Source organism: Aotus nancymaae, unplaced genomic scaffold (assembly GCF_030222135.1).
Source record: "Aotus nancymaae isolate 86718 unplaced genomic scaffold, 86718_ANA_hifiasm-v0.15.2.pri h1tg000058l, whole genome shotgun sequence".
In the NCBI taxonomy this organism is placed as follows: Eukaryota; Metazoa; Chordata; class Mammalia; order Primates; family Aotidae; genus Aotus; species Aotus nancymaae.
In genome coordinates, this window is record NW_026988472.1 from 7,046,360 (window position 1) to 7,072,695 (window position 26,336).

General features: G+C 47.9%; 1 protein-coding gene and 2 long non-coding RNA genes across 11 annotated transcripts in view; 2 read left to right on the forward strand and 1 right to left on the reverse strand.

Annotated features, from left to right (window-relative positions):
• LOC105734474 (protein FAM156A/FAM156B) overlaps positions 1 to 1,682 on the forward strand; it is a 50,281-nt gene extending 48,599 nt beyond the window's left edge. For all 9 annotated transcript variants that reach the window (XM_064364337.1, XM_064364339.1, XM_064364335.1 and 6 more), the window contains one exon: positions 148 to 1,682. In XM_064364337.1, coding sequence (XP_064220407.1) covers positions 265 to 987 — 723 coding nt within the window. In that variant the 5' untranslated portion in view covers positions 148 to 264 and the 3' untranslated portion in view covers positions 988 to 1,682. The remainder of the gene's footprint in view (positions 1 to 147) is intronic.
• A 294-nt stretch (positions 1,683 to 1,976) lies between these two features.
• Positions 1,977 to 23,480, forward strand: LOC110569578 (uncharacterized). Its single transcript, XR_010338151.1, has 2 exons — positions 1,977 to 6,719; positions 22,800 to 23,480. It is a non-coding gene; the product is annotated as an uncharacterized LOC110569578 (long non-coding RNA).
• Positions 15,919 to 26,336, reverse strand: LOC135269897 (uncharacterized). The gene is made up of 2 exons (XR_010338152.1): positions 19,124 to 26,336; positions 15,919 to 16,489 (listed from the first exon to the last, which is right to left on the reverse strand). It is a non-coding gene; the product is annotated as an uncharacterized LOC135269897 (long non-coding RNA).

The window sequence follows — 26,336 nt, forward strand, 5'->3', positions numbered from 1 at the left end:
TGTATGATCTCACATCGTCCTCAGAAGAAGCCTAGAAGGGGGTGTCTGTATAATCCCCATTTGACGCACAGGAAGTGGAGGGACAGAGAGGTTGAGTCAGATGAATAATCATGTGTTTTCTTGTTGTCTTATCACCTTGTGTTGCAGTCTGGGTTCTGCCTGCACACATTCCTCGCTACCTTCTTGGTGTCTGAGAACCTCCAGCTTCACCACCCTTTCTAGACCCAAGGGCCTGGTGGAGCTTCCAGCTGGGACCACACCTCCATGGATCCACTCCAGAAACAGAATCCAGCATCGCCTTCTAAATCTTTCCCGATGGCAGCTGCAGAGACTTCCCGGGAAGGCCCAGCGCCCTCGCAGCCTTCGTACTCGGAGCAGCTGATGATGGGCCTCAGTAACCTGAGCCCTAGTCCTGGCCTCAGTAACCCGAGCCCCGGTCCTGGCCTCAGTAGCCTGAGCCTGGGCCCTGGCCCCAGCAGCCTGAGCCCCGGCCCTGGCCCCAGCCACTCCGCGCCTCTCCCCGAGGGGCTGCTCCACCAGCGGTACAGAGAGGAGAAGACGCTCGAAGAGCAGCGGTGGGAGAGGCTGGAATTCCTTCAGAGGAAGAAAGCATTCCTGAGGCACGTGAGGAGGAGACACCGCGATCACATGGCCCCCTACGCTGTTGGGAGGGAAGCCAGAATCTCCCCGTTAGGTGACAGAGGTCAGAATCGATTCCGATGTGAATGTCGATACTGCCAGAGCCACAGGCCGAATCTTTCTGGGATCCCTGGGGAGAGGAACAGGGCCCCACTTCCCTCCTCCTGGGAGACGCTGGTGCAGGGCCTCAGTGGCTTGACCCTGAACCTAGGTACCAACCAGCCCGGGCCTCTGCCTGAAGCGGCGCTCCAGCCGCAGGAGGCAGAGGAGAAGCGTCAGCGAGAGAGGCAGCAGGAGAGCAAAATAATGTTTCAGAGGCTGCTCAAGCAGTGGTTAGAGGAAAACTGAGATGCGCACCCACCTGGGATGGAGACCCGGAGGGACTCAGACGGAGCCCGCGTGTTGGCAGCGCCTGGGCGTGGGACCATTTTGGGGACGAAACAGCAAGCTGCGGTCGGATGAGTGCCAGGACCCGTTTACGGGGACACGTGGGAATCCTCCCAGCATGACGCTTGACCGACCCCAGGAAGGTCCTCATCTTTGGTGCCTGCCATTCTCAGATGGCCGCGAGGCATCCTGTGGCAAGGGACACTGCGTCCCAGCGGTCCCCGCCGCGTCTCACCTGCCTCCCGTGATGCATGTTGTCGCTTTCCCACCCTGGACCTCCGTCTCTCTTCCCTTCCTGCTGTCCGTAAGAGATCACATGTCAGTGTAGTGTGAATGCCTTGTCGCTGTCCTATATGCTTTTGCACCACTGAGTTGACTGCCTCCGAGACGCAGTACTAGGCCTGCTGACATGCAGCGCGCTGCCCTGAGATCCAGTTTCAAGAACGGGCAGCTAAACACAGTGTGGGAAAGGGATGTGGAATGAGAACTTGGTGGTCCGCCGCTGTACTGTTTGCGTAAACTTTTATGTATGTGGTAAGCTACGTGTATATCAATGTCGCCTTGCCCCTAACAGTCGAGTAGTATTCTCCCTTGCAGGAATTTCTGATGGGGTTCCTCATCACCAATACCAAATAAATACATGTAGGAATGGAAAATAGGTGTAGAATTCAGGTTTGTTCCTCCGTATTGATTTTTCTCGTTAGATCTGGGCTGGCTCCCTTGAAATCTCCCAGCAGCGGATCCGGGCTTATTGAGGGAAGCTCTAAGCTGTGGAGACTGGGAACGGGGGAGGGAGGGCACCAGAGAACACAGCCCAGTCACTGGATGCGGCGAGACCAGCAGCCAGGCAGCACCACGGCTTCGAAGAGAGGCTTCCTGCCCACAGGAGACGTGGAAGCAGAGTCTGCCGCCCACGGTGAGAGCCCTGCGTGTTGGCGCCAGTGCTGGTGCCCCGGCCTGGGGGATGCGGGGCTGGCCATTGCTTGCGGTGTGGTACGCCCGGGTGGGTGAACCTGAGCAGCAGTTTGCAACTGCTTCGTGAGAACCAGAGCGTCCTTGGGTTCTTCCAGAATCTAACTGGGATTATTTAGACATCTGTGTCTTTTGATTGCAGGAAGAACCAATGACTAAATCTACCTTTCTTTTAACCTCTGCAGAATCCTGAGGTGTGACCCCAGCCAGTACCCGCATGACTCCTCTGAACTGAAAACAAACTCTGCTTTGTGCCAGTCCGTTTTTAGGTATTCCCCAGAGCTGTCTCGCTGCAAAAGCCTGTATGCCTACTGCCAACAGAAGTGGCTTGAAAACAAGTAAGTGTTTTAGATTCTGATGCTGGGATCTCATGAGAGAGCTTGACAGTTGAGGTGACCCAGCTCCAGGGAGAAGGTAAAAAAAGGAAAAAAGCAGGGCTTTTCCCTCTTGAAACACAAAGGCCTAAATGCAGACCAGTGAATTGAGGAGGGTTTCAAAGGGGTTCGAGGCCTTGCCCTTTGGCCTATGTTTCCTAGGGTTCTGACAGTATTTTCCCCACTTTCACATATTAGCTGCCTTCCTCCACTTCCACAGACCCATCCTCTAGCAACATTTTCAGTTCCACTGTATGAATTTGGAAAGCAGAACACCAGAGAAGTTAGGGAACCAGCCCATGGCACCAGCAGAACTAGCACACGAACCTAGGCAGGCTGGGATCGGAGGTGGCCCCCTTCGGCAGTTCACCTCTGTGAAGGCTGTGGGTGAACTGCCTAGAGCAGGGCCTTTGGTGGTCATTTCATAGCTGGTAGCACCAAATCTTGACGAGACCCGTTGCCGAATCCTCCGCACGGTGCCGTGGGGCAGGTACAATCATCCCCACCTTGCGGAGAGTTTGTGGAGGTCCTAAAGCGGTGGCCGGGGATGCATGCCTCTGTCTGACTCCCCAGCCACCGAAATGCTGTCTCGCAGACCTTCTCAGTCAGCCCAGCAGGCACACCCGGTCCGTGCTACCAGTGATAGCATTTCAGCAATCATCAGGGTTTCCATTTCCTCACCCTGCCTCTCTCCCTTGCGGGCTTCGTCGACTGTCATGCTGGGGAGGTCAGGAGGAGTCACAGAGGTAGCCCTGCTCTGGCTGATTGATTGATTGATCAGGGAGAGAGATCAGACCCCGTCTTAGTCTCTGTCCTTCCGCTATATCATGAAATACCACAGGCTGGGTGCTCTGGATTAGATGTGGCGTGTTTATCCCTACCAAGAGTCAGGTTGAAGTTTAACGCCCAGTGCTGCAGTGTTGGGAGGTGGGTCCTAGAGGGAGGTGTTTGGGTCATGGTGAGGATCCCTCATGAAAGACTCAGTGTCCTGTGATGCCATCCTTCTGGGCTGAGTTCTTGCTCTCACGGGTATGGATTAGTTGGCAGGAGAGCGGGTTGTTCACAGGAGTCTGGCCTCCCCGGATTCTCTCTCCCTTCCTCCTTCCTATGTGATCTCATTGCACACGCCGGCTCCCCCTCCACTTCCCACCATGAGTTGAAGCAGCCCGAGGCCCTCCCCAGATGCAGTTGCCCAAGACTGAATGTTTTGGCCACCAGAATTGTGAGCCAGATAAACCGATTTTTTTCTTTTTAAAAGATGTATTTATTTTAATTTTTTTAGACACAGGGTCATGCTCTGTTGCCCAGAGGAGAGCCCAGTAGCACGATCATGGCTCAGTGCAGCCTTGAATTCCTGGCTCGAGTGATCCTCCCACCAGAGCCTCCCGAGTAGCTCAAGCCTGTGCCACCATGCCAGGCCAAGTTTTAAGTTTTTTGTAGAGACAGCGTCTGGCTATCTTGCCCAGGCTGATCTCCAGCTTCTGGCCTCAAGGGATCCTCCCCGCTCGGCCTCCCAGAGTGATGGGAGCCACCGGCATGAGCCACCGTGCCTGGCCTCCAATTTTCTTTAGAAATTACCCAGTCTCAGGTATTCTGAGATAACAAAGCAAAATGGACCAAGAAAGCAGGCAATTTGTAATGGAAACAAATTTATTTCTCATGACCCTGGATGCTGGGATGTCCAAAACAAAAGTCCCAGTATCTGGTATCTGGCAAGAGTCTTCATCCATCATGAATATTCCTGCAAAAATCCCCAGCAAAATATTAGCAAACCCCAATCCAATTCCTCACAGGGCAAAAGGTGGAAGGGCAAGCCGGGAAGAGTGTTATGTCCTCGCATAGCAGAAGAGGAAAAGAGAGAACAAACCACTGCTGCAAGCTCCTTTCATTCTCTCACGAGGGCTCTGCCGTGATGGCCTGAACACCTGCCGTCGTTCCACACCTCCCAACACTGCTGCAGTGGGGATTAATTTCACCGTGAGTTTTGGAGGGAACACAAACATTGAAACCCTAGCAGATACGCATCGTTGTGTGAGAGAACAGGTGGCTGATCCTGTGTGGTCCCGGTCCCAGGAGATGAAAGGAGTGAGGAGGATCTGAGTTGGAAAAAGCAGACATCAGGGGCTTCCTTGGGGAGCTCACAGATGCTCAGTGCCACGGGGTTTTGGGTCTCCAGGAACAGGCATGGAAAATGGGTGAGTAGAGGAAACTGAGGCACTCTGCACACGCGCCACGTCCTCACCTCCAGGTCTTTATCCCTATACCTGTCTATGGGGGACGGAGGGGACCTGGTGGTCGTGTCTGAGACACCATCCTATCCCAAGTTACAGACTAGGACGTGCAGTCCTGTGATGTCCACAGATGTCCAGTATGCGAAATTCTACAGCAGAGGCCGAACCCAAACCAAAGGCACCGGCAGGCGAGAAAGGATGGGGACAGAGAAAGGTGCAAGTGCAATGATCACGTGGGACATCTGAGTAGACCTGGAGCGGGTAAGGAAATAGACTACATTAAACATCTTCCCACTAGGGACAGTCTAGGCTCCGCCGCCTCATTAGTGAAGTCTGTCCGACATTTACAAAATACATGATACCAACTCTTCATGGATTCTTTCAGAATATAGAGGAGGAGGGAACACTTCCCAACTCACCCTCTGAAAATTTTATTACTCTGCTCCTAAAGCCAGACAGAGGCTGGGGGCGGTGGCTCACGACTGTAATCCCAGCACTTTGGGAGTCCGAGGTGGGTGGATCACCTGAGGCCAGGAGTTCTTGACCAGCCTGACTAACCATGGTGAAACCCTGACTCTACTAAAACTAGAAAAATTAGCCAGGTATGGTGGTGGGCACCTGTATTCCCAGCTACTCAGGAGGCTGAGGCAGGAGAATCGCTTGAACCTGGGAGGTGGAGGTTGCAGTGAGTCCAGATTGCACCTCTGCACTCCATCCTGGATTGGCACAGTGAGACTTGTCTCAAAAACATAATAATAGTAATAAAGCAAGACACAGACAGCAATAATAATAATAAAGCAAGACAGAGAGAGCAGAAGGATACCTTAAACCAACATCCATCATGAATATGCCTGCAAAAATCCCCAGCAAAATATTAGCAAACTAATCCAGTCATACGTACAGTGGGCTATGCAACATGACCAAGTGTCATTTATTCTAGGAATGCAGGACTGGCTTAACATTCAAATTTCAGTTAAGGTAATCTACCCTGCTGATATAATAGAGAACGGGAACTAGATCATCATCATCACAGACAGAGAAAAGCATTTGACGGTATCCGAGATCCATTCGTGATAAAACCACGCCTATACACAGACATGTACTCCAATGTTTGCTGCAGCATTTTTCAGGAAGGCCCCAGAGTGGAAACAAGCCAAATGTCTACCAGTGGGTAAAAGGATAAAGAAGTGGTATATCCATATAGCCGAATGTTACTGAGCCGTGACGAGGAACACGCTACCGATGCATGTGGCAGCGTGTTTGAGCCTCTAACACGTTATGCTAATTGACAGATGTCAGACACAAAAGACCACTTATTGCACAAGTCAGTTTATAGGAAATGCCCAGAGAGGCAGCTCTACAGGGAGAAAAAGTAGCTTACTGGTTGCCTGGGCAGGCCTGGCGGTAAACTAACGGCGATTGACTGCTGCTAGCGGGTACCAGAGATCTTTCTGGGGTGATGGAAGTACTCTGAAACTGGATGGTGGTGAGAGCTACAAAACTGTCAGTTTACTAAAACTCACTGTATTGTTCCCTTGACATATGTGAAGTTTGTGGCAAACAAATTATACCTTAGTAAAGCCATTTAAGAAACTGTAGTACAGGCTGGGCGTGGTGGCTCACACCTGTGATCCCAGCGCCTTGGGCGGCGAGGCGGGCGGATCACCTGAGGGCGGGAGTTTGAGACCAGCCTGACCAACAGGCAGAAACCCTGTCTCTACTAAAAATACAAAATTAGCCTGGCGTGGGGGTGCGTGCCTGTAATCCCAGCTACTCAGGAGGCTGAGGCAGGAGAATCTCTTGGACTCAGGAGGCGGAGGCTGCCGTGAGGCTAGATCACACCATTGCACTCTAGCCTGGGCCACAAGCAAAATTCGTCAAAAAAAAAAAAAAAAAAAAAAAAGTACTGCAAATGTGACCATAAGTCCTTGAGGAAAGGGTATGCAGTTTTGTTTTGTTTTGTTTTGTTTTGTTTTTTTTACAACAGTAAGCAATATCCTCTCTCTTTCCCTCTTCTGCGTCCCGCCTACATGTCCCGCCTGGTCGCCTGTCTCCTCCACGTACACTTGATGCTCCAGCCAGATAGACTGTGCACACCTGGGCAGAGGGAGTGCTGGTGAGTGCATGTGTCTACATGTGTGTCTGTGTACGGTGTGTGCGCGTTCCTGCGCAGGCACTCTGTGGGTGCACGCTCTAGTGACTGTACATCCCCTGTCTGTGGGCAGGCTCCCGTAATCCATGCTGCCTCCTGAATTCCACGGCTGGTTTTTCTGTTTGCCAATCTCAGGGACCTGGCTTCGGTTTCCCTGGTAACCAACCTCAGTCCTCAGCTTCAACCTCTGAGCACAGGAAGACATCCAGAGTGGGGAGGGGTGGTGTCTCACCCACAGGGTCCCTGCCAGAGCTGAGCCCCCCGATGGGATGAGTGGCAGCACGGTTACCAAGACAACAGAACCTCTCCACCCCTTCCCACCTGCAAGGCTCTTCTCTCTCTCCTGGGCCTGCCGAGTATCAGGTTGGAAAGGGAAGGCTGTGGCATAAACACTCTCCTAAGTCTTTCAGCCTGCTCCAGATGTGGCTGTAGAATACATACGTTAAAAGATGGTCTTGAAAAAGAAGGCGGCCGGGCGTGGTGGCTCCCGCCCGTAATCCCAGCACTTTGGGAGGCCGAGGCGGGCCGATCACGAGGTCAGGAGTTCGAGACCATCCTGGCCAACATGGTGAACCCCCGTCTCTACTAAAAATACAAAAAATTAGCTGGGCATGTTGGCACACATCTAATCCCAGTTACTCTGGAGGCTGAGGCAGGGGAATCGCTTGAACCCGGGAGGCGGAGGTTGCAGTGAGCCAAGATCGCACCACTGCACTCCAGCCTGGTGACAGAGCAAGACTCTGTCTTAAAAAAAAAAAAAAAAGAGAGGGCAACCCACACGTTTTTTTCCAATTCATTAACTGCAAGCAAGGCTATGAAGTCCAAGGTTATATTTTAAAAAGAGGACAGGAGAAGGGAAGTGTGTGCTTATGTGTCTCAACGTCAGCTGTGCGTCAGGTCTCTCGTGGAGCATTTGTCCAAGAGCAGATGCCGGGCCCTATCCCCCGAGAGTCTGACTTAGCATGTCTGGAATGGGGCCCCAGCGTGAGTATCATCTTACAGCTCCTCTTATGAAAGCCAAGGTGGCAGCTGCAGAAAGGGAACCATCCTCACAGGAAGAAAAGCCTATCTGAAAGGTCCCGCGTCAAAGGACAAGCAGGACGTCCTTGTTCCCTGATATGCTGGTAGTTTCTAGGGCTAATAGATTTCCCGGGCTAAGGAAAGGTAAAAACCATTCACAGAAGCGTGAGTGCATGTTTTACAGCTGACACTGTGCTTGCTTTCCTCCTTATTCCTGAAATCAAAATTTTGACGGGAACGTGCTGCATTTGCCAATGAAACATATCACTTGTTATTTCTGGCGAGAATCTCGTATGCTTGAGGTATTTTCAAGGTGAGTAAAACATCGCATAGGTACCTTTACGAGACATCACACGATAGTTCTTTAAATCTAGACATGGCTCAGATTCGTATCAGCTGATGTGGATGAATCAGCTCCCAGGCTTATGTATTGAGTGTGTTGAGACGCATGGTTCACATTTTATTATAATTAGTGATATCAGATGAATCCTTCTGCTTAGATAAAGGGCCATATAGGACTAGGTAATATATACGATGAAAAATACAATTCAGCCATCCCTTGTTTCATGTGCTCCGTGGAGACCCACCTCCACAAACTTCTCTTTTTTCTTCAGCTGTTTCTTCTGAATATTAAGCTCTGTGTCTCTAAATGATGGGCTCCTACTGCTATGTCCCGATCTAGGGATTTAGAGGTTATCTGTTGAGTGCTCAGAGGAGATGAGCATTTCGGTGTCTGAGATACATTCCAGGGCCAGAGTCCGCCCTTTGGCCTTCCCTGTGGGGGCCACCAGAGTCTCTGCCAATACGAAGCCTTCACAGGAGACTCTTTCCTCATCTGTGGCAATGTGGAGGTCACGGTTGCCTTTTTCCAAAGCCTGCAGAGTCACGGGGTGATCAGCAGCCAACCTAGCAGAATTCCTGGGTTCTGGGGATCAGGAACTGAGTGGACGGCAGTGCCAACCCATGAGACAAGGGACACGGTCGGGGGGGTCACCCGCTGATTTTTTGGGCTTGTGGGATATCTGAATGGAAATGCTCCTTAAACCATGCCCTTTGGGGGCTCTGGGGCTCATCTGGGATTTTCCCAGTGGAGTTCCTGATGGAGGAATCCATCAGCACACAAGCAGAGAAGGACGGAACCAACTCTGGGTGGCGATGTGGGCACCCAGGGTCACCTACAGAATGAGGAGCGTCCAGGCCAAAGGTTGCAAGCCAGGAAATAACAACACTTTTGAGATAGTCAATGTAAAAGGACCAAGGAGAAGACTCAGAAGTAATGGCCTCGGGGTGGAAGGAAAGTCAGGGGCGGCTTCACAGATGCTGAGAAACAGCGTATTGAAAAAGGGAACGTGAACTGTGGCCAGGACAGCATTGGGTACTTTGATTTGGCATTGCAGAACCAGTTGGAGATTCCAGCTGGGGAACGTTGTGTGGCTGTGGGGCTCACTGAGAAGGAAGCAGGCAGAGGTAACCATTAACTCTGCTGCCGTGGTCTACGGGTTCAAGAACCTTGGCTTGAAAGGGTTCAGAGACCCGGGCTGAGGGAAGCTTAGGGCTGAGGACTCGTCAGGGTGTGTCGTCTTCTCCTCCCCAAACAGGTGAGAGGAAAATCATGAGGTTCAGGTGCCAGACATGCATGACGATCTCGAGGCCTGGTAATAGATGGCCCAGGCAGACAGGTATATGAGCCTCGTGGCGTTTCTCTGAAGTTGAGCATAGAGGAACAGCGGTTTGCAAGCAGCGGTGGGGTTGCAGGAAGGCTCCTACCACCACTGTCCTTCCCTCTTTCTTACCACCGTGACCCGTGGTGGGGGCCGAGAGACACCTCACCTTCTGTGGAAATGGCCTAAAGGGATGGTGTCCACAGATTGCAAGAGCGTGACCTAAGTCGGTAGAGTGTGCAATCGGGCAGGCAGGAGTTGAGAATATGTGAAAGGTGGCATCAGAGGGAGGAGGAATCCCGCTGGGGGAGCATGGAGCAGTCTTGTGATGAGAGTGGTGGACCTACGGGGCTTGGAGTTGGGGTGATGGAAGGGGCTGGGTACATGGGGCACTTGGCTGGTCTGGAGATTCAGACCGAATGCCTGGTGCGAGGAGGTTTCTCTGCTTGGGACGACAGAAGCATGAGGAGCCATCAGAAGCCAGAAGAGGTTGGTCATGTCTGTGGCCCTGGCCAGGATGGACTTCCAGCCTCCTTAAACCTAAGCCCTACGGTGAGAGTGGCCTCATAGTGTCATCCCTGGTGGTGAGGAGGCTGTGCTTTTGGGCCCATCAGGGGAGGATCAGAGACACTTTGCCACAGGGTGACACAACAGAACTCCCCTGGGATTCCGGCCTCTGCAAAGCTGGGGTAGCAGGGTCTGAGTCCTCAGATCACCACGATGGGGCTGCAAGGAGCCCTGTGCTCCGGTATTCTTTGCAAGTGCAAGTAGAGCCCCGAGTCTGGAGGTTCACATGTCTTGCAGCAGGGCACCTGTACCAGGCCGCCGTACATCATGGTGGGCTGTGCTCCCCAGTGAAGGAGCAGGGTGCAGTCCAAGAAAGATTCCGGCCATCACTACCTGGCCACAGCCCAGGTGCCATTGGGAACTGAAGGCCTTTGTCAAGGAAACCCGTCGTTGCAAAGCTCCTTAAACTCTCTTTGACTGGTGTGGGTGGGGGCGGGGGGTCTCCAGGTATCTACCTGGGAGGTAGCCCCTATAAGGAAAGGGGACCACATGGGGCATGAGTGTGACAAGAGGAGAAGCAAGCCCTTCGTCCAAATTGACCCTTGAGAGATCCCAGGATGAGACCTAAGGGCCCTGGGAGCCTTGTTTTTGGGTCTGGTTTCTGGTGTACCTTTGCCAGCCTCTAGGGCCTCAGAGCGCTGCTGGGGCATGAAGAAGAAGTGCAGCAGAAGTCGTGACTTTCTCAAGAGCCCAATCAGAATCTGGAAGCGGTGGCGTGGCCTTGGAGTTCCAGGTACTCGAGAGGCTGAGGTGGGAGGACGGCTTGAGCCGAGGAGTTCAAGGCTGTAGTGAGCTATGTATGCACCACTGTACTTTAGCCTGGGTGACAGAGCAAAACCTTATCTCAAAAAAGAACCAACAAACCCCGAATCAGGCAATGCGTATAGAAATGTTCGCTAAATCGTACACCTCCATGTAAACTAAGAGGGGTGTTACTGATTTTGCTTCTGCGACCTAACTGTAGCTGCTGCTTCTATTAGTAACAGAATTCTATTATTAAATGAAACCACACTCAGAGGACCCAAGATAGCTGACTCGCCCAGGGCTGGAGAAGCGGGACCTGCCCCAAGGGCCGTGCCCGTGCACGAGGGCGCGTGGCGTCTGTGAGACATGAGGTTCTACCTTGGAGAATGGGTTTCTGCCAGAATACGATGATGGGAGACAATTCTAGGTCTGTCAGGAGCCACTGAAATTCTCCCCTGTACCTGTCAGCTCTTGAGAGGAAACTGGCATTGTGTACATTTCAAAGAAATAAGAAGGGGAAAAAACCCTCCTCCTCCTTTTTTTTTTTTTCTTTTGAGAGAGTCGCGTCGCCCAGGCTGGAGTGCAGTGGCACAATCTCGGCTCACTGCAACCTCCGCCTCCCGGGTTCAAGCGATTCTCCTGCCTCAGCCTCCCGAGTAGCTGGGCTTCAGGTACGTGCCACCACGCCCGGCTGATTTTTTGTATTTTTAGTAGAGACGGAGTTTCACCGTGTCAGCCAGGATGGTCTCCACCTCCTGACCTCATGATCTGCCCGCCTCGGCCTCCCAAAGTGCTGGGATTACAGGCGTGAGCCACTGCACCCGGCCGCCCTCCTTGTTTTAATAGGAAATTTTGTCTTGCTGCGTTTCTTCCAGACATTGTTCTCTGGCTGTAGAAACATTTTCTCACACCACCCTCCAGGGCTCAGGCCCTGGGAAGTGTGGCCTATCTTAATAAAGAACACTGGAGCCCGGCATGGCTGGGACGGCAGTGATGGCCCTCAAGGAGGCCCTGCTCACCTCAGTGACAGCTCTCATTGGCTGTTCCACTCTGCGTGTCTCTCTGGTTTCTCCTCTTTCTGTACTCTGTTTGAGGGGGGCGGTCTATTTATGGGGAGTTAAAATCGTCTCAGATGAGTAAATAAGAGGTGGCAGCCATGCACGCTGGTGCACACCTGTAATCCCAGTGATTTCGGAGGCTGAGGCAGGAGGGATGCTTGAGCCCAGGGATTCGAGACCAACCTGGGCAACGTAATGAGACCTCATCTCTACAAAGAATAAAAACATTAGCCGGCTATGGTGGTGCAAGATTGTCGTCCCAGCTACTGGGGTGGCTGAGGTGGGAGGATCTCTAGAGCCCAGGAGTTTGAGGCTACAGTGAGCTACGATCGTGCTACACTACTCCAGCCTAGGTGACAGAAAAAAAGAAAAAGAAAAGAAGGAAACAAGAAGGAAAAAAACCCATTCCGTTTAGAAAAATCCGTGGCTTACTGCTTTTCTCTAGGCATCCTTTCCTGGCTCTGGAAACAGTTTTTGACTCCAGGCTCCATGGCTCAGGCCCTGGGAAATGGCGTCTGTCTTAATATAAGTACAGTAGAGCCTGGGGTAGCATCGGGAGGGGAACGACAGCTTCCCTATTCTCTGTGTGTGTCTGATTCTCTGCTCTTTCTGTGTCCTGTTTTGGGGATCTGCTTACAGGGGGTTAAAATTGTCGTCGGTTGTAGTAGAGAAGACAGGTGTGTCCCATTTTCTTGCTACCGTGGGTCGATAAGACGGGGTGCAGAGCAAGAGTCGGAGGGGGATGGTGTTTAGGGAGCACAAACTCACTCATGCCCCTCATACCCCACAAGCACATTGGTTGATTTATTCTCTCTGACTGATGTGACATTCATCTTGCTTGTCCACCCTCTGGACTGGATAGTAAAGGGAAAGGAACCCGCTGGATTTTCGTCTGATCTGGTGTCATCTGATGCTGTCATGTAACCGGTCCATTTGTATAAATGCTCAATGTGTTTTCGCAAAAATGATCAGTCTCTCGGATTGCCACCCCACCTCTCTACTCCTGTCCAAGATGGGGAAGGGGCGTATATGGCTTTCGAGTCTCCATGGTGATGTGGGAAAGGGCCTATGACATCTGATGTTGATTGCAGTAGCCTAGGTGGTTTCTTGGGGAAGGCTCACTCTTGTCCCTCAGTCCTGCTGGCACTGCTGCCCTGCTCATCCATGCGTGAGGCTGGCATAACTTGCATTTTTGTCTCCTCTCTCATCTTGATCGGGACCTGTGCTCCCTGGCTGACTTGGCCTCAGCCCACCCGTGCTGGCATCTACAGACCCCTCTCAATCTGGGCCTCATCCTCCCCCGACCCCTGGCCAGTGCTGTCCACTCCACAGCCTCAGCTGCAGGGTCACCTAGCCCCTATCTGGCTGATGCTCGCTTCATGGTAGCACCCGGGGGTTTTCAATCAGCCACTTGCACATGCCCCTCTCAGGCATTGTAGAGCCCTGAGGTCTCCCAAAACAGCAGGAACCAAGATCAGCTCTACAAAGCGAAATTCTTCAACTCCAGACAGCCCTCTGCCCAAAGAGGTTACTGAGTCATTCTGCAAAATGAACTCCATATTTGCATGGGGTAAAACCCTCTTTTACTGGGAGCCTCTCTCCACTCCTCTGTCACACCTTCCTCCTCTGAGATGTGTGACTCTGTCACTGCCTCTGGGGACCTCCTACCCCCTGTGACTAGAACAGGACACTTTGTTTGGCTTGTCTTTCCTGTTCACCTCAGACTTGCCCTATTATATTCAGGTCAAAAAGTGCACAGTTGGGAATTTGTACTTTGTTCAGAACAATGAGAGAATATGTTTCCCAGGGCCTGAGCCATGGAGCTTGGAGTCAAAAATATGCCCAGAGCCAGGAAAAGCAGCAAGTCAGAGATCCTTATAAAAAGAAGGGGAGATAATTCCTCACTGTTTCTCTCTCTCTCTTTGTGTGTGTGTGTGTGTGTGTGTGTGTGTGTGTGACACCACCCCATTGTGTCACCAAGGCTGCAGTATAGTGGCACGATCATAGCTCACTGCAGCCTCAAACTCCTGGGCTCAAGAGATCCTTCCACCTCAACGACCCCAAAATACAGATTAAGGACAAAAGCTCTATTAAAGGGAGTTGAGGAGGCCGAGGCCTCAATTCCAGGCAGTTTTTGTTGAAGGGCAACACATTCTGTGCCAGCAGCTGCTGAAGGACATGTGGCGAGAGGGTGGGTTTTTCCTCCTTTGCTTGTGGAGTGCTCCAAAGTAGAGGGGGCAGTTGATGACTTGGAAAAGAGCAGGGATCGTTGCAGGAGTAAAGCCCCTGAGAAGGTGGGAGGCATGGGATCCTGAACTGAAGTGAGGGGCTGGCTTCAGTTAGGAGGACCGTATGCAGAAGGGCGGCAGAGAATGCCAGGGCAGGCATGGGTAGACTGGGCTTGGGAAGCCCTAAGAGTTCCCAGCGGATTGCTTCTGTCTTCTCAGGGAATCCTTAGGATAGGCCACTGAAATGGAAGAGGGTTCCTAGCATCGTTGGGGACTACGGTAGCAGTGGAGGTAGGATGGGAGTGAAAGTGAGCCGCAGTCTCCCATGGTCATGGAGAAAGGTACAATAATTCGTAAGGCGTTAAGGTTTTTCTCATCAGTGCTCAGCTGTTAAGACAGAGGCAGGGCGCCCATCCATTACTGCACATCTTGGAGGGGCGCGGTCCTTTCGGACGCCCAGGGCATGATTGTGGGCGGAGGAGACTTAGGTGGGCAGGAGGAGACCCAGGTGGGCAGGAGGAGACCCCTGAGGACGGAGAGGTCCTGGTTGTGGCCTGGTCACCCTCGGGGGACATTGAGATCGTCGGAATAAGGGCTGCGTGGAGGACATTGTATGTGCCATGTGAGAAGCGTGTTCAAAGGCTGGCTGAGTGGGAGGGGAATGGCCCGGGGACTGGCACAGGTCTCAAACGTGGGGCGGTTGGGGCAGTAGCGTCCCTCAGCCGTCAGCTACCCAGAGTAGATAAGAAAGCCTGCTGTGTACACCAGGAAGGATACTGGTGCGGACCTCCCCGGGCTCCGAAGCACAGGCCCAGAGCCTGTCAATCCTAGGCCAGCACAGCCTCTGGGCTGCGTTATTCCGGCAGCGGAGGAACTTCCTGCGCGGTTGCTATGGTTGCGAGGGCGGGACTAGGGGGATCCTTTTGTAGAGGGTTCGTAGCCGAAAAGCAGCGGAGAAAATGGAATTTTCTCTGCTATTGGTGGCGTTTGGTTTCTGTGGTCGGCAGGTGGTAGTGTTCCGCCGTGGAGCGGCCTTGCTCCCCTCCCGCCCCGCCCTTCGCGAGCGAAAAAACATCGCCGAGCCTTTTCCGAGGGAAGAGGCTTTTTTTTTCCCTCCCGTCTAGCGTGTGCGTGGGCGGGTTCCTCGCTGAAACTCACCACCAGTGGACAAACCCCTTTTGCTTTTCAAATCGGCCTGTCTCCTGCTGGTCGCCTGCGTCCCTTAGCAACCTTATTATTCTGCTGCTCTGAATAGTCTTGGCATTCTCTTTTCCCCACGTAGTCCTGGGGCTTGGGGGCATTCATCAATATATTCTTTGATTAGGATGGGCGTTCAGCCTCACTAGGGAACATTGCGAGGCGAGATAACGCAGAATAAAGAAAACGAATCTTAGCCAGCGTCCCATCACGCAGCGGTGGGCCCTCATTATGCTTTCTGAAATTTCCTTAGAGGTTTTTTCATCCATAAAGGTGCATTTTCCACATACTGAAATTCCTACTTGCGTCACAACTTCCTTCTTTTGAAACTCGGTTTCACATTTCTGAAAAATAGCTTTTGTGATTTTCGTCGTTTGATTAAAATAATAATGCAAACATTTTCTGGAATGTTAAATGTTTCTCTAAAACTACAGTGCACAATTCAGTAACTCCTGATCCATAGACAGCTGTCACTGTGTTCTCTTATGAGGGCAGGAGCTGCGGTCTGTGTTCTAGTCTTTTGTCCTTAGTACCTGCAACAGCACTTAGAACTTACTGGGTGCCTGATAAACATTGTAAAATAAAATATATTTTCCATCATTTTTCTTTATACATATACAATCAATCTTTTCATAGCAGTGGAGGAGAGATAAAATATAATGAAGAAAACTCCACAGTTACATCAACATGCCATAATCACTAATCATATTTTATTATTTCTTTAAAGGTTTTTTATCTATAAAGGTAGATTTTAAACATAATGAGATTGATATTTGCATCATGTCTTTCAAAAACATTTAAGCGATTCTATTTAGCATTAAGGTGTCCCACAAATTATTTCAAGAAGACTTGAAAAAATTTTATTCATGTCTTTTGCTAATATAATATGTAGTATAGAAGAGCCAAGACCAATTTAATAATTAAGCTGGATAACAGAAATAACCCCTGCCCATTTATTTCAAAGGTTAATATCAGAAAGTGATCATTATAATGACAGGAACTACATTTGTTTTGCTTTGTTTTTGCTCACCAACGTATTTTCAGCACACCACCAGAACAGTGCCTGGCTTTGTCTTCTCAATATAGACATTTGTTGAATACAAATACAGGTACTAATTTCTTCCAGGTGATTTTTTAAAAAATAGGCCAGATGTCTTGGCTCCAGCTTGTAATCCTAGCACTTTGGGAGGCAGAGGCAGGAGGATTGCTTGATCTCAGGAGTTGGAGGCCAGCCTGGGCAACATAGTGAGACTCCGTCTCTACAAAACATAAACAATAAAATTAGCAGGCTGTGGTGGTGTATACTGATAGTCCCAGCTTTTGGGAGCCACAGCTTTTCGGGCTGAGGTAGGAGGGTTGCTTGAGCCCAGGAGGTCTAGGCTGCAGTGAACATCGATTGATTGCACCAGTGTACTCCAACCTGGGTGACGGAACAGAGACCCTATCTCAAAAAAAAGTGTCATTTCATAATACTTAGATCGTACTCTTTGAACAGTTTCCTACATGGCTTATTTTTTCTTTCCATCTTGCACTATTTCTGTGAGCAGTGACTGCCATGATTTTTTTTAAAAAATGTTTTGCTGGCTGTTTTACATACTTCCCCAGCGTGTCTTTTCTTTTTATACTGGGGGCAGGAAAGCATTCTGCAAGCCAGTGTGTAATCCTAGAGTCTGACAGACCAGGGACATTGGTGAATGTCATTGCTCTCTTTAAGGGGCCCTGAGACCCTTGACAACTGACTCCACCTCTGTGTGCCTGTTTCCACAAGTGTAGATTAAGGGTGGTAACAGCATCTACTTCAGGGCATTGTTTATCATAAATAGTCCCACAGGTTCTTGGATTGGGTCCTGGCAGTCATAGATGTCATACTACTCTTGCTATCTGCAATATTTTCTGTTACATGGGTAGTAGGTACAGAATTTTTTTTTTTTTTTTTTTTTTGAGACAGGTCTCTGTCACCTAGGCTGGAGTGCAGTGGCAATGGTGGCTCACTGCAACCTCTGCCTCTCAGGTTCAAGCAATTCTCATGCCTCACCCTCCTGAGTAGCTGGGATTACAAGCATGTACTACCACGCCCAGTTGATTTTGTCTTTTTAGTAGAGACAGGGTTTTGTCATGTTGGCCAGGCTGGTGTCACACTCCTGGCCTCAAGCTATCCATCTGCCTCAGCCTCCCAAAGTGTTGGTATTACAGGCGTGAGCCATGGCACCCAGCCAGATTTTTAAGCCAGACTTTTTTTTTTTAGAGTGCATGTAATAGAATCTGGTCTCGAAATTTAGTTATAGCTGCTATGTGTTTTCATTTCCCATTTTTGCCTTCTGGTAGAAAATGCACTCTAGTAATTGCTAGGAAAATTCATGCAAGGAAATGTGTAGGAGGAAAGCATATTGATACATTCCTCAAAGATTGTCCCTCCATAAAATGAATATTTTAGTACATATATATTTTTTACTATCTCTGATTTTTTTTTTTTTTTTTTTGAGATGGAGTTTCGCTCTTGTTGCCCAGGCTGGAGTGCAATGGTGCAATCTCGCCTCACTGCAACCTCCGCTTCCTGGGTTCAAGCAATTCTCCTGCCTCAGGTTCCTGAGTACCTGGGACTACAGGTGCCCGATACCAGGCCCAGCTAATTTTTGTATTTTTAGTAGAGACGGGGTTTTACCATGTTGTTGATAGTCACTTGGGGTGGCTGGCAAAATATTAAATATTAGGAAAAGTTATAGAGTGTCATCTCAAACCTTTTGGAAGGCCAAAAGGTTTTACTGGGGCAGGGTGAAGGCAGCCGCCTCGTTGACGTTAGCATAGGAAAGGGAGATGATCAAAACCTTTCCCAGTTTAAGTCTGTTTACCCCTTTGTCTCCACTGTGTTTACTCATGTAAATTTTGTGCGGGGTGGTCCTGTCAGGAGGAGATAAAAGGGGAATTACCTGTTAATAGTGTTTACTCAGGGCCCAGAAAAAGGGGAATTACCTGTTAATAGTGTTTACTCAGGGCCCAGAACCTAAAGCTTTTATCAGTCATAAAACCATTCTTTCAACCATGTTAATTATCCACAAGTGTGTTGACTTAGAACCTCTGTTGTAAAATTCATGCTGAATAAATGTAACCATGGAGAGGGAGTCTGGGTCGATTGGTTGTGTATTTCGCCCTCTGAAAGCAGCCAGCGGCTATCACTAACCCACTTGTATCACTGTTATGGTGTGAGAGTGCAATCATTCATCCGTCGTTGAGTCAGGGTCTGCAGGCCAGACCTCTGCAGGCCAGACCTCCGCAGGTCGTGGTCGACATCTCACCATGTTGGCCAGGCTGGTCTCAAACTCCTGACCTCAGGCGATCCACCTGTCTCGGCCTCCCAAAGTGCTGGGATTACAGGCATGAGTCACCTCACCCAGCTCTGGTTATTTTTAATAGATTACCAGAAGTAGATTTACTAGATGGAAAGGCATGAACACTTTAACTTTACACTCTTGGTGTATATTGCAGGAAACATAATACCCATTTGTATTGTCACTGACATTCTATGAGTGACTTCAAGAAAGACTGTCTTGAATTATTGAAAGAGTCCTTTTGGGGCTCTTAAATATGTGAAAACCTGGACTTTGGCTCAGCACCTTAAAACAAAAAGAAGGTAAGATAGCTCACTTACCATGAGTGGCTTTCTTTAATTGGTAAGAAGCCACTGAGAAAAGAGACAATCCAGGCAGACTCTAATCTATGGAGGTCTCTTTGAAAAACCTTCAGCCTTCTCCCTACAAAGACCTCCTCCCCTTGGTCTAAGTCTGCTTCTGCCTCTTCTTATAACGCCAGTCCCTGTTGGCTACCCTGCTTTCCTGGTCCTTGCTCTCCTTTGTGCCCCTTCCTCCTCTTCCTACCTTTCCCCACCTCCCTCTTACCTTTAGATGCAGACCTTCACCACCCCCTTCCCAAGCAGTTCTTGACCCCAATCCTGTGACCTTGGAACCCTGGTTGTGGGCTGACTTCCATGCCATAGTCAAAGATCTCCCAAATCCTGAAAATGAAAGAAATGTATTTGGGGTGGTTTGGGGGCTTATGCTCCTGAGCTCCTTTTTTTTTTTTTTTTTTTTTTAAGATGGAGTTTCACTCTTGTTGCTTAGGCTGTAGTGCAATGGCACGATCTTGGTTCACTGCAACCTCTAACTCCCAGGTTCAAGCATTCCCCTGCCTCAGACTCCCGAGTAGCTGGGATTATAGGTGCCCGCCACTACACCTGGCTAATTTTTTGTATTTTTAGAAGAGAAGGGGTTTCACCATGTTGGCCAGGCTGGTCTCGAACTCCTGACCTCAGGTGATCCACCTGTCTTGGCCTCCCAAAGGATTACAGGCATGAGCCACCGTACCCGGCCACTCTGAGCTCCTTGATCTGTATCATTTAGCACACCTACTAAAGTAGGACCAGGAGATCCCTGACTCTGGTTTGACAAGGCCACCATAAATTAGGATTTAGGTAACTCCGCTAAAAATTGCACTTGCTTTGCTTATGTAAAAGCCCAGGAAATAGGATAGTGTCTTTAAAAGGCTATCCCTGAAGTTTACGCCCCTCATAATTACTAGAGAACAATCCAACCCTGTTGACAAAGGCAGGATGAATCTATCTCTAACTATAGAGAGTAGAGACTATTTTCAGGAATACTGGAGGTTGGGCATTAATACTAATACTGCCAAGGAGTTCTCCTTTTTTGTTAATAAACCTAAGCCTGAAATCTCAGTTGCTGTTCAGAAGCAGAAATAGGTGGGCAAGTCATACCCATCCATGAGTTACAACACTTAGCTCAGTATTTTGAAGAAAGCATGATAAACAAGGAGAAAACTGCACACACAGTCTTATGGCCCTCAGCTTCACCTGAGGGAAACAAAAGGGCCTCTACAAATACAACACAGCTAGACAAGCACCTGTGCTGGTGCTGTGGTTTATGATTTCAGTATTCTATGGAAACGACAGAGTGTCCTACCTGTGGCTGGTACTTGTGTTAAGTGTGGTGAGCAAGGTTGAGCTTTACTAGAAACCTTGCTCCAGGAATTGGATATAAGTGTAGTCAAAGCTCCTACTAGGAAATAAACCTGTGAAACAAAAGGAAAGTCCTTGGCTGGTATGCCAAACAATCCGCTCTCATTCAAGTTCAGCAAACTACTGATGGTCTGGTTCCTTCAGACCATATCTATGAAATCTTGGGAAAACTGCAGTCACAAGCATTTGATTCTATAAAAGAGATAAGGGAGAATGGCAGTTCCTCAAAAAATTAAACATAGAATCGCCATCTGATCCAGCAATTCCACTTCTTGGTATATACCCAAAAGAATTGCAGTCAGGGACTCAAACAGATATTTAAACACCCATTTTCATAGCAGCATTCTCAATAGCCAAAATGTGGAAGCAAGCCAACTGTCCATTGACAGACGAACAAATACACAAAATGTGGTATATAAAGACAATGGAGTATTATTCAGCCTTACAAAAGGAAGGGCATTCTGACACATGCTATATCATTAAAAAACCTTGAAGACATACTAAGTGAAATAAGACAGTCACAAAGACAAACATTATATAATTCCACTTATATGAGGTATTTAGGGTAGTCACATTCATTGACACGGAGTAGAATGGTGGTTGCTGGGGCTGGAAGGAGCAGGGAATATGGAGTTATGGTTCAGTGGGGACAGAGTTTCAGTTTTGCAAGATGAAAAGAGTTCTGGAGATGGATGGTGCTGGTGCCTGCAGAACAATGTGACTGTACTCAATGGAACTGACCTGTATACTTAAAAATGGTTAAAAGAGTAAATGGCATGTTATGTATATTTTACCACAATAAAATGAGATATTGGAAGAAACCCAATATTCTCTTCCATCAGATGGGCAATGGAGATACCAAGACTGCTGTTTGGCCTTTCCAGTCTGAATTGGAGCTTGATGAAAAATGTGTAGGCTATGATCCAGCACAGTAAACAAACTTGAAAACTCCTCTGGGCCAACACTGGTGGGGAAATCTTTAATTGAGTAGCAGACGATGTCCCCAGGGTATGTTCCACCTGCAACACTTTATAATCCTGGACAAACTGTAAATGTGGGACATGGACAGAAACCAGAACTCTAGGGACCTTTTGAGGATTTACAGATGGACTTTATACAACTCCCTGCATCACAACAAATTTCCTTAATTGCCTTGCTCTAAGGCACCAGCTCTTACTATGACTTTTAAGAAAATTAGAATTTGTACTTTCTATCTGGGGAATCTCTACTTGCTCATTTTACTGAAATTATAATTAAGAAACTTTGTAAGCCAAAAATTATACGATCGCTACCAACTTCTATCCTCGCTCTGCTATTTCTGTTTCTTCTCCGTGTTCTCCCCATTTCCTGCTCCCTTTCTCCTCTGCCCTTACTCAATACCCCAAATCTTTCTCATTTTCTTGCTCAGGCTTATGAACCTAATGTCATCTATTGGCTCTGCACCTTTTCCTGTCAATTCTATTTTATATCTCCTCTATTTCCTACCCGGAAAGAAATCTCTCCACCATTACTACTGCCAACTGAGGCACATTCTCATACAAACTGGACCTCTGACAACTCTCCAAAATTATCACCCCCTACCCAGTATACACACCAAAGGAGATTAACTTGTTTTTATCCAAAGGAAGTGTTTGTTTGTAATCATAAATTTGTGGGCCTAAGCTACTACTGCAAGGAAAACCTGCCAGGTTATTAGCCCAAATGAAGTGGTTGGGTACCCTGGGTTTAGCCCCAACACCAGCCACTCTCAGGAAAGCTACATGATAAATTGCGACAATCGGGATTTTTTTTTCTTCCCTGGAGAATACTTTGTTGTGGGTTCACTGCCTTTTTTTTAACCAGCCAATTGGATAGTCATGTTACCCATCTCTTTTTCCCTTTCTGATTACACATTTGGATAGAGTTTTGACAACTTACCAACTTTTTAGAAGTGGAGTAAAAACTCTCACTTCTGGACAGAAGAACAGTCCATTGTCAAGAGTGAGAACATCCCTCTGCAAAACACCCATTCTCTCCAGCGGATGAACAGGAACTGTCTGCAAAAGCTAAAAGACTTGGAATCGTTTTAGATGAATTTGCCACCAAAAGGGACAGGTCTCAGGTTGCAGGCTTTTCTGGACAAGCAGCTGTGTGGGTTACTGAAGAAGCTCAACCCAATGCCCAAATTTTCCATGCTCTCAGTTATGAAGCCAACCAAGCCACCAGTGATGTCACCAAAAATATTAACACAATCACTCAAGAAATGCCAGAACTCCAGCAGTTGTTGTCTATCATCTGGCATTAGCCATCATCCCAGCAGATCTAGGAGATGGATGCACTTGTGCAGTTGTCAATGACGACTGCAGTACATATATCCCCCTACACCTTTCTGATGTCTTTTTGATGAATTACCACATAGTCCTGATCGCTGGGACCTCTGGGTTATCATTGGGTGGCTAAGAATATGACCTTTTCCCTTGAATGTTCCCAACAGGGATACAGTCCTGGGGATGCACTTTTTTTCCCCCAAGAAATAGTGATAATTTTTCTTTTTGTTCTCATAGCAATACTCCTCATGAAGTCTATCCAATCACATCTAGTTAAGACCAGCAGCACTCTCCTATCCAAATGGATGATCCATGCCACAGCTAAGGAACAGAAGACCAAAGAACAAACTGCTCCTCGGATCCATTATGGAAGCCTTCTTGACTCAGTTCCTGAATATGATATATCCTTACTATTTTGTTTTCTCTCCAAAAAAGAATGTGCTGGCAATGAAAGGAGTTCATCTTATCTAAGAGGAGGGACTGGAAATATTAATTAATTCATGTATTTATTTAGAGACAGGGTTTCACTCTGTTGCCCAGGTTGGAATGCAGTGAGACAATCTCGGCTCACCACAACCTCTGCCACCTGGGTTCAAGCAATTCTCGTGCCTCAGCCTCCTGAGTAGTTGGGACTATAGGCATGCCCCACCATGCCTGGCCAATTTTTGTGTTTTTAGTAGAAACAGGGTTTCACCATGTTGGCCCAGCTGGTCTCGAACTCCTGACCTCAAGTGAACCTCCCACCTCAGCCTCCCAAAGTTCTGGGATTTGTTTTTAATTTTTAAAAATTAGCCAGAGGTACTTGGGAGGCTGAGGTGGGAGGATCAGAGGTCGAGGCTGCAGTGAGCCATGATTGCACCACTGCACTCCAGCCTGGGTGATAGAGACCCTGTCTCAAAAAAAAAAAGAAAAAAGAAATATGAGGAAATCTGTCCCTTGAGTCATCATGGGGTTCACATTATACAAACATCTTTAGCATCACACACCTAAGCACTGATGTCTCTTAAGTAGCAGTTTTCTCATCTGTTAAACAGGAATAATTATAGTAACCAGTAACCATCTCCAAAGGTTTCTGTGATCAATGAGATTAATAATACATGTAAAGGACTCAGCATAGTACCCAACACATAGTATATGCTCAATAAATCTTAGGCACATGATTTGAAATAGATAAGAATACAGTCTCTGGAATCATAATTTTAGGGAGAGTAAAGACTTTCTTTACATCTTTTTTTTTTTCTTTGAGACAAGGTCTTGCTCTGTTGCTCAAGCTGGAGTGCCATGGCATGATCACAGCTCACTGCAGCCTTCAACTACAGGGCTCAAGCAATCCTCCCACTCCAGACTCTTGAGTAGCTGGAACCATACCTGGCTAATAAAAATTTTTTTTTTTGTAGAGATGGGGTCCCTACATCTTTAAAATACAAAGGGTGTCTGTGCCAAAACCAAAATACATCCTAAGATGTCACTAGGAAACAAACATAGGAAAAACTATGATTTGGTATTTGGATCACTAAATTGACAAAAAGGACTCAAATTTCTATAGAGCTTGGTTTTCAGTGATGCTGTAGTCCATACACTTATATAACTATTTAGCTAGGACACAGGCTAATCTATTTAATGAGGCAGCAAAAATATATTAGCTTTAACAAAAGATAAAAGTTTCTCTTCAAATAGTCTTTTTTATTAAGCCAGGGGCCAGTACAGTAACTTGACAGTGCTGGAGACCTAAGCAGAGCGATTACATTGTAGTGGCTGCTACTCCTATGGATGGCTGTACCGACTCATTTTCACAACTTCATTTCTCTCCCATCTTCCTTCCTGTCATGTGTGGGAGACTGAGCACAGAGGAAATCTTAGAAATCATGTAGACCAGTGGATTTCAAAGTTTTTGTTAAAAGAATGTTTCTTGGAAAAAAAACAAATCCAATGCATAAGAGAAAAAAGAGGAGCTGCTGTGCTGGGAACAGGGACACTCTCACCACACCCCTCCCTGGATCCTCCTGCAGGCCCAGGAAAGAGCAAGCCTAGAGAAGCAAAGTGACTCAGTCAAACAGGTAAGGCTGGCAGGGCAGGAACTATTAATAGAAAGGAAGTTCTCTTGAGCCCTGGCCCAAGGCCTGGCATGAGGCCCTGTGAGAGGAAGTGAGTATTGGTGGAGAATTGCTTGTCCAAACCGCAGCTTTATGGTAAAGACGTTGTCTGCATAAATTAACTGATTATTTGTGTACAGTGCTGTTTACAGTGAGCCCCCTCCACCTTTTTGGTAAGAAGTATGTGATTTTTTTCAGTTATATGAGGCATACCCAAAGCTAGACATTGAGAAGTAATAGCTAGATATTGAGAAGTAATAGCTAGACATTGAGAAAGACCACTGCAGTCAGATCAGTCTTGGTTGACATATACTGCTTCCAGTCAAGTGATGGTGTCCCTGACTCCAATGACATGTTGGGAATTGGGCTCCTAAGTTCATATTTAGTGTATTTTTCTTTATGCCCCCAGTACGTTATTACATCACCAAATCAATGCAGCAAGTTAGGTTGACTGTAGCTTCTTACCACTAGCCCAGATAACCTTAGCATGCCTTCCAGAATCTCATTTCTATGAATTGACTTGATCTAGGGCAGTGTTCTGGGAAGACAGCAAATATATTGAAAGCTGATCAAAACACAGAATAAAATATCCTTCTCTATCTAGGCAATTCTAGGCTACAACTTACTGAATTACCCCGTCTATACTAAAAAGCCTCAGTGAGATTTTTATGGAATGAAGGAGTGTTTTACATGCAAAGCCCTGAACTCTTTCCTGAATATCATAAACAAGTAAAATTACCTTCCCTAAGTGAATTGGCCTGACGGATGCAAGACAGACATTTAAGAAATGTTAACGACAAAGGCAAATGCTCACTACAAAATGCTAAACAAAAAAATAATCATGTAGAAAACCGGTGCTATATTATAGTCCAGGGTAATGAAAAGATTGACTCTACATGTATAAGGAAAATTGACTGGAAATGTAAATATAAGTTTAATTCACAACGTTTACTAGGCACCCAGTAAGTCCTAAGTGCTCTTCCAGGTGCTGAGGGCAAAAGAACACATACAGACCACAGCTCCTGCCCTCACACGAGGACACAGTGACAGCTGTCTTTGGATATAGAATCAATGAATTGTGCACTCGAGTTTTACAGGAACTATCAACATTCCAGAAAACGTTTGCATTATTATTTCAATCAAAACGACAAAAGTTACAAAAAGCATTTTTCAAAAATGTGAAACCGGGTTTAAAAAGAAGAATGTTGAAGTCGTGATGCAAGTAGGAATCTTAGTATGTGGAAAATGCTCCTTTATGGATGAAAAACCCTCTAAGGAAATACCACAAAGCATAATGATCATTGCTGTGTGATGGGGCAGTGGCTAAGATTCATTTACTTTATTCAGCGTTGTCTCGTCTCGCAATGTTCTTCAGTGAGGCTAAACGCCCTCCCTAATGAAAGAATACATTGAAGGGCCCCGTGCTGTGACTCAGGTCTGTAATCCCAGCACTTTGGGAGGCCTATGCCTGCTGATCACCTGAGGTCAGGAGTTAGAGACCATCATGGCCAACATGGTGAAACCCCGTCTCTACTAAAAAGACAAAAATTAGCGGGGTGTGATGGTGGAGGCTGAGGCAAGAGACTCGCTTGAACCCGCAAGGCGGAGGTTGCAATAAGCCTCGCACCACTGCACTCCAGCCTGGACGACAAAGCAAGACTCTGTCTCAAAAAAAAAGAAA